The sequence below is a fragment of the Malus domestica genome, chromosome 01 (assembly GCF_042453785.1).
Source record: "Malus domestica chromosome 01, GDT2T_hap1".
Classification (NCBI taxonomy): domain Eukaryota; kingdom Viridiplantae; phylum Streptophyta; class Magnoliopsida; order Rosales; family Rosaceae; genus Malus; species Malus domestica.
Genome location: NC_091661.1, coordinates 22,473,187 through 22,487,860, shown reverse-complemented (window position 1 = coordinate 22,487,860; position 14,674 = coordinate 22,473,187). Strand labels below are relative to the sequence as shown.

Here is a 14,674-nt window from a genome sequence, read left to right as displayed (position 1 = left end):
TCGCGTGAAGATGTGACGATATAGGTTCAGCCGTACTGTTTTTCTCAAGAGGAGATTCGAACTTGGGGAACCCGACAGTCTGCTCAAGGTTCCAAACTCAAAGGTGGCAACTAAACGCGGAATTTAACCCAACACCCTTAGGCCATGAGCTGCGACAGGCATGCACCACGCATCCGAAGGCATCCCTCTAGCTCTTAACATTGAAAAATTGAAAAAGGACTAGTTCATCCCTACTGTTACATTTGACGTTAATAATCCTTTGCATTGTCGCCTAGGCCACGCATCAATGTATAGTATACATTCCCCTTAGCCCGGGCCTTGCCCCCGGGCATACAAATGTATAATATACGTTGCATTGTATGCGGTGCATATCCACAGCAATGTACATCATACATTGATGTAATTTTGAATTTTCGACCTTGCTCGTCTTGAGTTTATACTCGTCCGTACATTTAGACATTCTGGTTAAATGTAAAATCAAAGAGAGAATGCAGGTACTAACTGCGGAGATTGTACAAAACTGTGAATGATCCATTAAGTACAGAATAACGTCAACGGTACTTTCACGGTCGTCGCCGGAAGACCAGAAAAATTCAAAAGACAACCTGAGGAATTAATACGAAAAGGTAGGCATGTCGACTGATGGAAATTTCAAGCAAATGCTGCTCCTAAATTCGGAAAAAAAGTCAAAATTTTCCGGCAGCATATAATTGCTTTAATTTCAAAATAACTGGGAGATGATGCGGCTGATGGTAACTCGTTACTCAAAAAGAAAATAGCGCTTATCCGCTACCAACCACCTTCTTTTGTTGGAGCTGCTCACCGTTTAGCTCCTCATTTTTGTCCATCGCCTTCCTAGCAAGCTCATAGCCTGCAAAGTTCATGGCGCCCAACGGAGCAATCCAAAAAAACCTAGGTAGCGCTCCTTTGAATAAGCCAAGTGGTCCCTCGTGCCGTAGTATAGAGACGGCCACTATTGACATTGATACAGGTCGACCCAGTGGAGCGGTCATCATTCTTGTTTTCATCACATCAAAGGGAGTGGTGACAACGGCTGCTAACCCGCCAGATAAAGCCCCAACTGCAATTGTTTCCCAAGGTTCCAGATCCCGCCCCAAAAATCGCTGGGCAGCCTAAAACAGCAAAACAGTCAACTAATGAAAACAAATCCAGCAATATATTACATTATTTGCACTCAAAACAAAGTGAGCTCTATTAAAATAAAGAATTTCTTGTTGAGATGAAGAACAGGATTTCGCAGAGGAACAACACTTTAGAAGACAAAACCAGGAACTCATGGCATTAATGCACAGCTGTTAGCTATCGTCGTCGCCACAAAATGCCATGGTAACTCGTATTTGGGCATCAGTTGTGTCACTGTCAAGTCATATTACATTTCAAAATCTTCCTTTTCCAGCTATGCTAGGTAGTTCTATAAAAAAGATGGGCATAATGTAGCCAAACTTTGCCTTCTCCCAAAATGAATTTTGTAACTTTTTTATTCGTCTCTTAGGGATGCAACTTAGGCAATTTGAGCAGCAGGCTTCATGGCGAGGTTAAACAACCCTGATCTTAGAATATGAGAGCAAGATACATTTTGTGGCTAGAAAGGAAGGTTGCATATGAAAATACTGTACCTTTTTGGATTCAGCATACAGCCCCATGCCAGCGACATAAAATGGAACTTCACGGCAAAGAGTGGCACCAGTCCCACGAAAGAAACCCTTAAGACCATCTTGGTTCCAAGTGCCCACAAGAGCCTCCCCGACATTGTCAAAGAGGCCAGCCTGACACCGCTGCTTTAACACCTCACAAGGAATTCGCACTGCTGTTCCCAAAAATGTGCTACAGAATGATGCTAGAGATTGAACCTGTTGAGATGCCAGAAAATAGATTTTATCATGTTTCAAAACAGCATTAACAGAAAAAGAGTCGCTCATGACAGACCCACTACCACCCACCTCAAATTCATATTTCCCTTCTTTCAACTAGAGTCTACAACACACTTCAAATTCAATTCTTTTGGTTGGGCATAGGCTTCATAGCATATGCCCGTAAGGGGGAATGAAGAGGGAGGGAGGGGGGGAGCAAGCCAGCAGCAGCATGAGAACCATTTTCAAAGGGTACTAAAGGTTTGGATAAGGATGGGGAAACTACCGGTTGAAGCTGCTCTAACAGAGCCATACTTATTACTTTTTTACTTTGGGTAGCGAACACCATACTATCTGATATAGTTGTATCCATACAAAAAAATGTAAAAGACATAATACTTACTTTTCTCAGACTACAAAGTAGGATAGTTAATTACTTTTTTAAGAAGCCGCTCTTACTTAAGATGGAAAAGCAGTAATCTTAAGCAGATGAAGCCTTCTTGAGAATTGTGGAGATGTACAAATAAACTATAATTTAATATCATAAGAACGAATGGAAAGAATGAACAGATAAAATGAACTTGCATTTGTTTAAATAGATATTAATGTCTTTTCAGAGGCATGATGGAAGTATCATGCTAGTCCCCAAAGGGAGAGAGGAAAAACAAAACAAAAAAACATAAGATTAGAATAACAATCATTACCTGTATATCTGGGAGCGTAGGAGAAACATTTATCAACACAAGTTTACTTGCCTCAAAAATCCCAGTTCGCAGGCCATGACTGTAATGTGACAATAACAAATCAGCCAGAAAGTGGAAAATTACACAAAGTTTAGCTAAAATAGCTGATTCATCATTATACTGTTATGGTTGGGAAGGGGGCAAAAAAACAACCTTGAAAACTGTCCAAGAATTGCAGGAATTGAGCCCCTGTATAATCCCCGCACTCCAATCTGTGGAAGCTTTGAAATAATTTCGGGGAACGTTAATGTTGATGCTTGTACTCGAGTCTGCCAAACATAAAGAAATGATGCAATTTAGGATAGAAGACCAAAGAGAAGCATCGCCAATTACAGAAATTTTTAACTCCAAGTACATGAGAACAAGTTCCTAGGACAAAGAATTTGCCTTAATTGTATCAACTGGGTGCATTAAAGAAGTAGATAGAGCACAAGCAAGGCCCCCTGCTAATGCAGATCTTAGTACGCTTCCAGCAGGTATTTCCACTGGTGGTGCAACAGCAACAACGGTTGCAGCTTCAAACCAGATACTCCTGTATGTATTTTGAAAGAAGTTACAGTCAGCTAGGAGTATCCCACTAACTTGTGTACACTAGCCAACTGGTAATTTCTTAAATATATACACATGGATATTATTTCTGAATTTCAATTAATTCAGCTTTACTCCTAATTCATTGAAAATTTCATTCTCCGCATAAATGTATCAATTACCAATAATGGAACAGTTACCATTTCAGAACCAGAAAAAGCAGAACGAACCAGATAAAATTTTCAACAGAAAAACCAGTCTGACATCAGCTGAACTTAAAAAGGAAACTAATTGAATGAGAAATACATCTTACCGAGGATCATCTTGAAGTCGATCAGAAGGGAGTAGGAGCATAAAATTCCTAAAATGCCCATATGAAATAGATCCTTCTGTATCAGCATTGAGAAACCGCATCATAGCAACAGCATTATCTTCATTAGCTGGAAGTCCTGCATTTTTAAGTGAGGCCAATACTTCGCTTTTCTGCAGTGTTCCAGACTTGCTCAGGCATAGAGAGGTATATGCTCGTAGAATGGTTGGTTCCTTCTGTTCCATGAAGGATAAAAACTGTTTCCAACCAAATGATTTTGAAAATATGTGACTTCTAGTACGGCGCATAAACTCATGAGCATATCTCCGTGGCAATTTTCTCTTTCGTATTGCAATTTCAAGATCTTCCAGAGTGACTTGCCCATCACTATCTCTATCCAGTTCTTCAAAGAATCTCCTTCCTAGACACATTCATGGCGTAAAATGTGTTAATTAAAGAATTTACATGCAAAAGAATGTATTCGATGAGGCCAAACAAACAAATTATTTAGGAGCTCATCACTACAATGAATTGTAGCAATTAGGTAAAGATGGGTGATAATTAGTTTATCTCTCACTCAAAGGTGCCAATGGAAGTTTATGGACGCTATGCTCTTTGTATCACTTGAAAAGTGTAAGCATTTTGTTGGCATTCTCAGAAGTTCAGACAAATATTAACACATCCTTAATTATCATAATGTATATCTGGATCCATCAATGCTTTATGTACTTTCATGATAGTTGATGCCCTTACAATTATTCCTAAGTAAGATATTGGATTGACAGGTTCTGATAGCCTTCACTTATGGAGCTCGTATAATGTGAAAATCTATTTTGTCCCATGCAAAGCTCATATGAATTCGACAAAATTGAAAATAAGATGACTTCTCTTAGATTTGTATCAGGTAGGTTTCTTACTACCTTATTTTCTTTTATGACTAGCAATGCATTGACAAGATAACCCTCAGACAAATTAACTTAAACTTACTAGTCTCCTCCACTAATTATAACATGGTAGGCGGTAGAGATTTCTTTTTTTTTTCTTTTTTCTTTTTTCTTTTGTTTTTTTGTGTGTTTAGAGCTAATAGAAAGGGAACATCACTGATAAACATATTGCAGAACAGGCACGGTCGTATTTGAAATCCAGCAAAATCTTGAATCAATCAATTTGTAACTTTAAAACACTTGTCTTCTCACTAAAGAAACTGTGTCAAATTATCTTATAGCTAAATTTTTCACAGAACACTAATACAGAAACACATATATGCTTATATACTATGAGTGGAAAATAAATAAATTCTTAGACGGGATTCAGTAAGAAACAGCCTGACTACAAGATTATTTATGCATGTAATATACAGCAGGGAAATATCTTCTTTTGTTTACTAATAAATCCTAGCCAATGGTTAGCTCAGCTGATCCGGTGCATCAGATGCATCAGTTGCATAGAGAAAAGTAGGGTGAAAGTGGGCAGTGGACAAAATAAAGGCTCCTTCGATAATATGGACAGATACGGAAATGAACAAGTTAACATCTTTGTATAGCTTGTATCTTACAAATTCAATTCAGAAAAAGAGTATGAATCAGCAAGAATAAATGTCCTTTTGGGGATTTTTATCTTTTACAAAAACAAGCATTAATTTATAGGCAAAACAAAATTCATTTCCACAATCAGAAGTAAGTCCCAAAGTCACCAAAGACAACGTACCTTCAGACTCTGTGTATCTAAAGAAATCTTGGACAGAGAATAGCTTCTTCTTGTCAGGATAGTCTTTGGAAGGTCTCCCCAGCTGAGGCACAAGTTCAATTAGTTCGGCCAATGAAACGTGGGATAACGTGGATCTCAAACGCTCTACATTTGATAGAGGAATACTAAGTATATCGCTAGCAATCTTCTGTGGTGAATTGCCAGCTGATTCTGCCGGGTTACTTGCAGTCACATCCTCATCACCCTCTTCATTAACTGAAGAGGATACTCCAACAACGCCTGATGGCACTCCTCCCACTCTAGCAAACTTCAAGTTTCCCCACAACCCATTTACATCTGCTTTTTGACCTTCAAACAAACCCGTGATCACCCTGAAATGATCATTTTGAGAGGCAGAAGGCGGCTCTCTGGAAGTATCACAATTTTTTCTATCACTCTCTTGAACAACCTGATCAAACCTCTGAAGATTCTGAGTAAGTTGATCAAAAACAAAACCAATAAGGCATTCTAGTGATACATGTTTTCCTTCTTTATGTGACACGGCTTCATTCTGAATCATTTTAACACTCTGTCCCTTGGATTCCCTCTGTTTCAAGTCACCCAAAACCTTTGGCTTTTTACAAGAACACGCTTTGTCGTCATTGCTCATTTTCTGGAGCCGCTTCTTACCCAATTTGAACGGACCTGGAAATGCCTGAACAAAACTATTAATTAACACAGACCAAGTGACGGCAAACTGCATGCAGTTCACACAAGACCCATCCTCCTTGTCACAATCCTTCTCTCTCAACCCACTATCTGACACCTCAGGTCGATTTCCATTCCCCGAATTTGGCGAAAACTTCCCAAATAACGCTTTTATCGGAACCTTAACCAACATTCCTTTCTTTCTCTCCTCACCAACTGCGACACACTCACCAGCTTTCTTCTTTCCCCCAAAGATCTTAACTTTACCATTGTTATCACCACCACTGAATTGAGTAATAAATTCAGCAGCGTTTACCTTATTCTTATGCCCTGCCCAGCAACACTCAAAGTCCCTGGCCGCTTTTCGAATGCCCAATTCGAGCGGTGAAAGCCTTTCCTTAACCAGCTGAATCGAATTGAAAAACGATTCAATTGGGTCATTCGCAGACAACATTACTTACAAAACTTCAAAATTCTCTCAGTTCCTATATATATAAAAAAACCACCAAACTTCAATCCACAACCACCGTTACATACACAAACATACAAAAAAAGCACAAACTTTCTTCCAAATTTAGCAAAAACCGATTAAATTATTCCATAAAACAGCATACAGTAAAAGAACTATACCATACAGCACCGTGGACCAACCGGATGAGATCCGAATACGAAGCGGTGCACCGACTGTTGAATCCGAAACGCCGGAAACCCTATGCGCGCATTATGAGCTGCTCCATTTTTCTCCAATCAGCTTCAAATCCCTCCACTTTTTGCTTCTCGTCGACCCTTCAGAGTGCAGAGAGCCAACTTTTGCATGGCAGAAACGGATTGAAAGCCATATGAAACAGTATGCGGGTGCGCAAAACAGAAAAGGGGTGCCCGATTCAGAGAAAGACTGCAGATTTTGATGGTTTTGGACAGAATCTGCGTTTCATTTGGGAGCGAGAGAAACTGGGTGCGGATAGAGGAGGAGGAGGAGGAGGAAGAAGTGACCAAAAAACAAAACCAAGGTGAAGAACAAGACGGGGCAAAAGACCAGGCCTACCTTTTTTTGCAATTTTTTATTTTAATTTTTTGCATTTTTTAATATTTTTTGTTTATTCATTATTTATTATCAGATAATTGTTATTAGCATTCTAAAAATCTCATTATACATTTTCACAAATGTTTTTTTCTTTTTAATTATAGAAAGTTTGGAGTGCCAAATGAGATTTTTAAAGTACTAATAATAATTCCTTATTATTATTCTGTAGTAATCTTGTTAAACGGATAAGAGAATATTTTTGTTTACCACCCAATGATGGTGATGCTTATCAATTTATCTATCATTGATGAAGGATTTTACATTTCGAAATTTGTTAATAAATAGATACAAATTTTCAAAATTTATAAGGATACTCCCCCAAAATGAACATATCTATAAACTCTAATAGTTTAACGTTAATTTATATACTTATATATTACCACTGAGTACTAAGGTCTAGTAGTATTCTTCTTCACTCGTAAGTGAGAGATCTTAAGTTCGATTCTCGCCAAAGAAGAATTCGAACCATATTATTGCTACTTCATTGTGAAGCTAAGCTCACCCATCTCCTTTAGCGTAGATAATATAGTTGTTAAAAAAAAAAAAACTTATATACTAATAAGTGGCAAAAGCTATAGCATATACTCACGATACACTTCATCATCTACTATATGTTATTTCATCTAATCTTGATTAATTTTTTTCAAAAGTAAAAGTTGACTAGAATTTAATGAAATGAGACATAACAAATAATTAAGTCTATAGTAATCATTACTCGTAGTTATAGTTGTGAAGAAAAATGCTCCTCGTGAAGGATTTGGATCCTCTCCTGAGCCAATGGAGATGATCTTCCTGACCAACCATTGTGGACCATTGGATTTTCATCTAACGTTATAATTATTATAACTTCAAAGGAACCCTCGTGTTTATAGCCGTTAAATAAAAATTCAATAGCCAACAATAGTTGGTTTTATTCAACAGCCAACAATAGTTGGTCAGGAGGATCCTCTCCATTGGCTCAGGAGAGGATCCAAATCCCTCGTGAAAAACATACATCCAGTCGGACAATGAATGCTGAATGGATAAAGGGTGACAAGTCAGGACTTGTACATTGAGCTCGTGGCTTCTTTTGTTTTTGCCACTTATTAGTTTTTTTTTTTTTTTTAAATTCACAATTTTTAAAAATCGTCTGAAAACCAACCATATTTTTTTATCCGTTTCTAACAGAACAAAAAAAAAAAAAAAAAAAAAAGAGAAGTGGTTAGGATTTTGGATTCGAAGCTTATAGTTTTTTGTGGAAATAATAAGTCGTCTTAAACTTGGACAAAATTTATTTTAAATCTCAAAAGACAATTCAATTATAACCAGCAATAATACACATTGGTACGCTTAGATTGGATAATTTTTTGGTCATTGAAGTATTGTATGCAATTATTACTTCTGTATTTGTTTTGATTCATAAATGCAATATAAAACTATCATTTCTAATAAATAAAAAAAGGAAATTTTAACAAAAAACTTCCGGTACTATTCACTCTAACGAAAAATCACATTTTTACACTAAAAAATCAATCCTGGTACTATTCACTTTACCCTTTATTTTATCCTTATCGTTAAAACTTAAAATTTTCAAACCCTTTTCATTAGTTTTCCTAAAAAAAAAAGGGCAACTGTCATTGAGATTTAGAAACAATAGGACATTTACACATACTTGTTAATCCATGTTATCGACTAAGAATAATAGAATTTAAATGGTCTTGTTGTTCATGACTTAAGTATTATCCTTAAATTTTTCACGTTATTGAGTAAGAATATTAAATCTGAATTCTAAGCATATCATATTTTGGTAGATGATATTATACCACCCTTCTATTAGCAACATAGTCCACTAACACAAATAAATTTCACCTCTATTAGTAAGACGGTACAATAATGTAGTCCCCATGAATTTTCCAAAACTGGTGTCTTGAGTCTTGACAAATTTATACGAACAAAGAGGAGAATATCCAGCATTCCCCTTTTATATAACATATGACCCCATTATTTGTTTTTACATAAATAACCACTTGTAAGGCCGCATGTGGAGTTTTGGCATATTATTAGTCCACTTTAAACATCATAATTGAAGATTATCTAGCTAAACTCTAGCTGTTTAGCAATCCATATTTACTGAATATTATATATACAAGCGGTTGGATTCGTAGTATTATTTTTTTTACATGATTTTTGACACACATTTTTGTGGAACTCACTCCTAAATATAATTTCAACGATCTGAATTATCTATCTTTTAGGTCTTTCCTCAAAAATCATATTTACCAAAAATTACCAAAATCCGAAATTATATTATCGTTGGGATTTAGTGCCACGAATCCACCCCTATATTGTCACAGCCCGTCCCGGGATTCTATATATCGGGGACGTGAAATGACGGAATTACCCTTGACGAGTATTAAGGTATGTGTGTGTGTGACATATTATTGGACTAAATACATTCCTAAACTTTTGGAGAAAATAATTTAAGTTGGATTAAAATTTGGATTGTATTTTTGTGGTTAGGGAGTTAGAAAATGAAATGGATGGTGATGGTTTGAGGTGGACCACACAACACACACACGGGACAACCATCTCCCTTTCCCCCGTGCTCTCTCTCCTCTCTGTTTCAGTCTCACTCTCTCCCTCTCGAAACCGTACGAACGAGGCCAATACCCTCGAACTTTCACGGATCGACGCCAAAAAGGTATGGTTCTTCATCCTTTCAACCTCCTGAGTCGTTTGGTACTAGTTTTAGAACGTGAAACCTTCGAAATCACGTGAAACTCGAACCCCAGTTTTATATCATGCAATCGTGATATATTGATTTTCAGGGAATTCTAAGTTTATAGTGAGCTTAGTGAGGTCCCAAGGAAGCTCAGAGTGCTTCGTTTGAAGGTTTTGGACGTCGGGATCATTGGGTTCGAAATTGGCCGGTTTTCTTGGAATTTCTCCGGTGAGATTTTGTAGTTTTTAGAGCCTTAAAGTAGTGTAACGTGAAACTACATGCTTAGGGCTTCATTTTGATATAAAATACGAAGAAAATGGTTGAGAAATGACGGAGAACAAGGAGATTGAAAAATTTCCAGTTTTCCGGCCACCGGAAAAACCAGTCCGGCGAGCCCAAGGTAGGAGACGCGCGTGGGGGGCGCATGGGGGCGTGTGCAGCCTCAGAAAATTTTTCTAAAAATTTCTCGACGTCCGTGACGTCGAGTAGGTCGATGTGGTATATTCATATACCCAATTTAAGCACCGTATGAGAAGTTATTACGAATTGTCGGTTATGTGCTTTAATTAACGTTTTTATAGTTGTTTCGCATATAGGTGACACCTATCCCGAGGATGAGCGCATCCAGGGACATCACGGGGGTTACGACCCATCGACTTACCAGTGAGTGGGCAGTTTTGTTTTCCGTATATACCTATATACTATTGATTTTCCCAGAAATTGAATTTATATGAAAGTATGTTTTAAAATGCCATGCATGCATATTGTGAATTGTATGAATTGATATTGACGCATATATATATATATATGTGTGTGTGAATTGGTGCTGTGGACGCACAGGTGAGTATCAGGTAAGTTTTATGTTATTCATGTGAATCATTGATGATGTGAATTGTGTTGAGAGCTCATAACCTGCACCCCTGGTGTTAGTGCTTATATTATTCACCGCACCGCACGCTCACCTTGGATCCAAGTAAGTGCATGTCGTACAGACCATATGAGGGTTCCGACATGCTAGTTGTATAGATCACTAGAGGTGGTTCCGACTAGTAGGTGACCTTAGATTATGCGCGCAGATGATTGATGAGAGAAGCACTAGAGCGTATTCTTACACCTTATCGTACAGACTACTTTAGGTAGTTCTGATTTATGTGCAGAGTAGTGCTGTACAGGTCACCGTGGTGACTCCGGCTAGGTTGGATATTGAGCTATGGAATTAACCGTACAGGACCAACTGCAGCGTCTCCGGTTGATTCATTATGTCACCTGTTATTTTGATGCATCCATGTTCTGTTATTGACATTTATGGCATGACATATTTCTGGATTTGTAATAGATTGATGATTTGAGACATATGAGGATTTATATACTATTATGTTATTTTCTGGGAAAGTATACAAGTTTTACAGTGAGGGGTTAGAAATGTTTTAAATGAAATGTTTTGGAAAACTTTGGTTTTACTGACCCACTCAATTTGTTTTGCGCCCCTCCAGGTTCTAATTAGCAGTGTTGGTGGCCCACGAGGACCCTCACGGCGTACTGACAGACTACATAAATGTAGGACTCACTTGCGGGTGTTGTAACGTAGTTATGGTCCTACTTGACTGCACCTAGTATCTATGCTCTGAATTTGTGTGTTTTACTATTAAACTCCCTCTATCATGCTAGTTGGATATTATTGCTAGTAGTTGGTTTTAATTCCTTCATATTTCTCATATCCTTTGCTTCCGCATCACACTTTTGGTTACGTCATACTCACGTGACGGCCATCACGCCTTGATTCTAGGATCAGGGTGTGTCATATATGATGCTCTCACCAATTGCCTTGTGTGTTCTAAATCCTTGGTATTGCCTCATTTGATCACAAGGCACGATAATGACTATGTGGCTGGTGGCCCACCTGCCATGTATTAGGATTGTCGTATGCATGGTATAATCTTTGTTCATTGTGTGTACTACTCTTATTTCAAGTTTTCAAATGGGGTGTGATATTCACACACCCATTTTTACTTCTCTCACACTTTTTTGGTTTTCGACTATCGGATTGAATGAATTGGAGAAGATCAACAGATAGAAATTAACAAGAGGTGTGTGAAAAGTAAAAATAGGTGTGTAAATAGCACACCCCTTTTCAAATCTGTCACAGTTTGACACTTGTGCGAAATTTTTGCCATAGGTTATTTTAATACGTTACTTACACATACGTATTAGCTTGTAATTTGCATGTAAGAAGAAACGACCCCTTGGCTCAAGCAGAAATCATAGCGGCTCTTGACTATTGTTCATCTTGAAAGAAATCTGAACGGCCCTTGCTTCGGTTTTAGTCACATTCTAATTAGGCGATGACTGATTTTTGTTACTTTTATGTTGTATGTCCATAAAATTTCAAAGATTTCCACACGGAGTCCTTTACACACACCTCTTTTCTCGTTCTACACAACCCTATTTATTTTTTGTGCAAGAGGAGAAAAAGAGTGCGGAAATACACTTTCCCGTTCCAATTGCAATTTCAACTACAAAAAGCATGTTAAAAGAATGGGAAAGGCCCTTCCTTTTCCCCACTTTTTATGGCATTCGATATCACAAACTTGAATACAATCCATTTTAACATAAATTTGAACCTACACAGACGGGTGCAATAGAATTCCTATGTCTCTCAAGATCGAACATTCCAGCAAAACAACTTAGTGAAGGGGGATTATATTACGGATTAGCACGCTACTTGAAGTCGAGGCATTTTCAAATACTTTAAAATGCTGATCCGCTGCCCTTTGTCTTCCCGAGCATCACATCTTTGGCTTCGTTGATTTTGGAGGCAAGGTAATGACTGCCGCCTGCATCAGGATGGTTCGCAACCATCACCTTTCTATGTGCTTCCTTGACCTTGTCTGCAGCTGCACTTTCCCTGTCGAACCATAAATGAAAATTAACTTTGCTTAAAAACATAGGAAACGACAACATGACCACGACTTCAGTCTTCAACATTAAAGTGTCAAGTATCACTCTCCAACCTTTTCTATCTTCAGTCTTTTAGGGTTTGACTTGGCTCAGATACCTATATATATCCTAGAATCAAGTCAATTACAAGGTCATTGATTCGAGAAATAATCAATTTTCCGTTTTCCTTTTGATCTCCAAAAAATATGTCGTTTTGTTATAATTTGATGGAATACTCCTTTCAGTTTCCTCGACTCTGGATAAATAAACAGCAATGGTTAAGCTAGGAAAAGATTCTACATTCTACATTATAAAATCCTGCTTACTTGACGCCAAGTATAAGAGCTGCTTCCCTCTTTGTCATTGTCGGCTGGAAGCCACCTTCATAAAATTTTCGCATTCTAGCTTTTGGTGGTCGTGTCTTGAACGCATGCCAAGCCTGGATACCATATCTACCAGCAAGGGCAGTAGCAGCTACTGCAAGACCAGCCAAAAATGGTGTAGCCTGAAGTACATCTAAAATTTCATTAAATCTACAGAATTGCAATTTGTCATTTTAATTCTACGATCTTTATGAACTAAATCTCAATTGGCATTCTTAGGGGTGGTTTGGGAGTGAAGTGCTTAAGAAAAAATCACCCATGAAAAAAAGCTGTGAAGGTTTTAGGTGTTTGGTAAACTGAAAAAAAAAAAGCTTATTTTGGAAGCTGCTGTGAGAATAAGCTGAAATCAAAGGAAAAAGCTAAAGCTGCTATTTGCAGCTTTGGAAAACTGGCTTTTTTTCAAAGCACACGGAGCTACAGTGCTCCTTTAATGAAAAGACCCACTATCAGACTGTTTTTTTTTCCAAAAGCACTTTTACAAAAAAGTTTACCAAACACTCTGCTGATTTATTTCACAGCCGCTTATTCTCACAGCACAACCGCTTATTCTCACAACAGTTTTTTTTCAAAGCACAGCAATACCAAACCAGCCCTTAATCTGATAAAACTCCTTCTGACTTAGTTCCCCTCCAATATTCCAAGCGCCATTTGCCCAACGTCATGACAAAGGTGCATTCCCACCAGTTTTTGGAATAACATTATATCATCTACATAGTTCAATGCAGAAAGACATCATCATCTAACAGTCACACACACACGTAGCCAAATCCTAGACGGAAAAATCTCACTTGGACAATCAAATGAAGGCACTAACCACACAGTCCTGACCTGTGAATGTGAAAAACAATAATTTTAAACAATATATGTGTGCGAGACAGATACATCGAATCAAATGCATACAGGGCATGAAATTATTTGACAGAACGGTCCTGCCATCTTAAAGCCAAATTTAAACATACCGGAATGTGCACAGGTTTCTAACAGATCAGGATGCCGCTAATTGGAGACGAAAACATCCAATCATGACCAGACAACTGGAAGGAATGCATATCAAATCAAAATGTGGAGATTTCATCAAGATTTGATAAAATAATTTGATTAGCGAACCCGAATAAGTTCCTTAATCATTTTATTCCTAAGATTAACCCATTATCCAGTTTTCTCCATGTGGCGAATAAAATTCTTTTGTTTTACAACTCCCATTACAAATATATATATATATATATATATATTTGTATATATATATATATATTTGTATATATATATATATATTTGTATATATGGATGTATGTATATGTGTATGCAGCAGGAAGCCAATAAAACGAGTCAAATTTAGTAGATATTCTGCTGTACCAATCTATTCAATGCAAACCCACAATTTTTCAGCAAACCCCAATCCAATGCAAACAACCAATATTCAAAATTTCAACAAAAATTAAAACTTTACGAACCCTAGTACCAAAATCACATTAAAATTTGAACTTGGGAATAAAAATGGAGAGTGAAAAGACAAAAGATGCGGCGGGGAATACGAGATTTTTCTCACCATATCGTTGAATGTATCGTGACTGAGCTGAGAATTTGGGGCCTGTCTTTCATTCAGAGGCTTCTCGAAGCTGGTTGTGAGTTGGGGAAGAAGATACTGTGTGCTCTGCCCAGCATGTTTTTATCCCTAACCCCTAATTCCCAAATTCTAATTCGTCCAATTAAGTTTTGGGTACCT

The 14,674-nt window shown here is 37.6% G+C and overlaps 2 protein-coding genes across 4 annotated transcripts; both read right to left on the bottom strand.

Moving 5' to 3' along the window:
- Positions 1-510: 510 nt before the first annotated feature.
- Positions 511-6,875, bottom strand: LOC103432935 (uncharacterized). Of its 2 annotated transcripts, none has more exons than XM_029101199.2 (8): positions 6,477-6,875; positions 5,160-6,331; positions 3,456-3,873; positions 3,002-3,146; positions 2,768-2,883; positions 2,576-2,654; positions 1,638-1,871; positions 511-1,133 (listed from the first exon to the last, which is right to left on the bottom strand). In XM_029101199.2, the coding sequence occupies exons 2-8, from the start codon at positions 6,298-6,300 to the stop codon at positions 783-785; spliced, it is 2,484 nt and encodes an 827-aa protein (XP_028957032.1). In that variant the 5' UTR covers positions 6,301-6,331; positions 6,477-6,875; the 3' UTR covers positions 511-782. The 2 variants fall into 2 exon arrangements, with proteins under 2 accessions (XP_028957032.1, XP_028957037.1); XM_029101204.2 differs by having other exon boundaries at positions 6,498-6,833.
- A 5,283-nt stretch (positions 6,876-12,158) lies between these two features.
- Positions 12,159-14,674, bottom strand: LOC103417684 (mitochondrial import inner membrane translocase subunit TIM14-1). Of its 2 annotated transcripts, none has more exons than XM_008355844.4 (3): positions 14,498-14,674; positions 12,895-13,073; positions 12,159-12,536 (listed from the first exon to the last, which is right to left on the bottom strand). In XM_008355844.4, the coding sequence occupies exons 1-3, from the start codon at positions 14,498-14,500 to the stop codon at positions 12,380-12,382; spliced, it is 339 nt and encodes a 112-aa protein (XP_008354066.1). In that variant the 5' UTR covers positions 14,501-14,674; the 3' UTR covers positions 12,159-12,379. The 2 variants fall into 2 exon arrangements, with proteins under 2 accessions (XP_008354066.1, XP_008354065.2); XM_008355843.4 differs by lacking the exon at positions 14,498-14,674 and adding an exon at positions 13,766-13,850 and having other exon boundaries at positions 12,895-13,045.

Bases quoted from the DNA above. Each gene is read 5' to 3' on its own strand.
- LOC103432935 (XM_029101199.2), bottom strand. From the start codon at position 6,300: ATGTTGTCTGCGAATGACCCAATTGAATCGTTTTTCAATTCGATTCAG. The intron at 2,884-3,001 runs GCAAATTCTTTG...TATGTTTGGCAG, and splicing joins ACCCAGTTGATACAATTAAG to ACTCGAGTACAAGCATCAAC. The intron at 1,872-2,575 runs GTAATGATTGTT...GCATCTCAACAG, and splicing joins CTACGCTCCCAGATATACAG to GTTCAATCTCTAGCATCATT.
- LOC103417684 (XM_008355843.4), bottom strand. From the start codon at position 13,835: ATGTATCTGTCTCGCACACATATATTGTTTAAAATTATTGTTTTTCAC. The intron at 13,046-13,765 runs GTTAGTGCCTTC...CTGGTCTTGCAG, and splicing joins TCACAGGTCAGGACTGTGTG to TAGCTGCTACTGCCCTTGCT. The intron at 12,537-12,894 runs GTAAGCAGGATT...ATGGTTCGACAG, and splicing joins GCTCTTATACTTGGCGTCAA to GGAAAGTGCAGCTGCAGACA.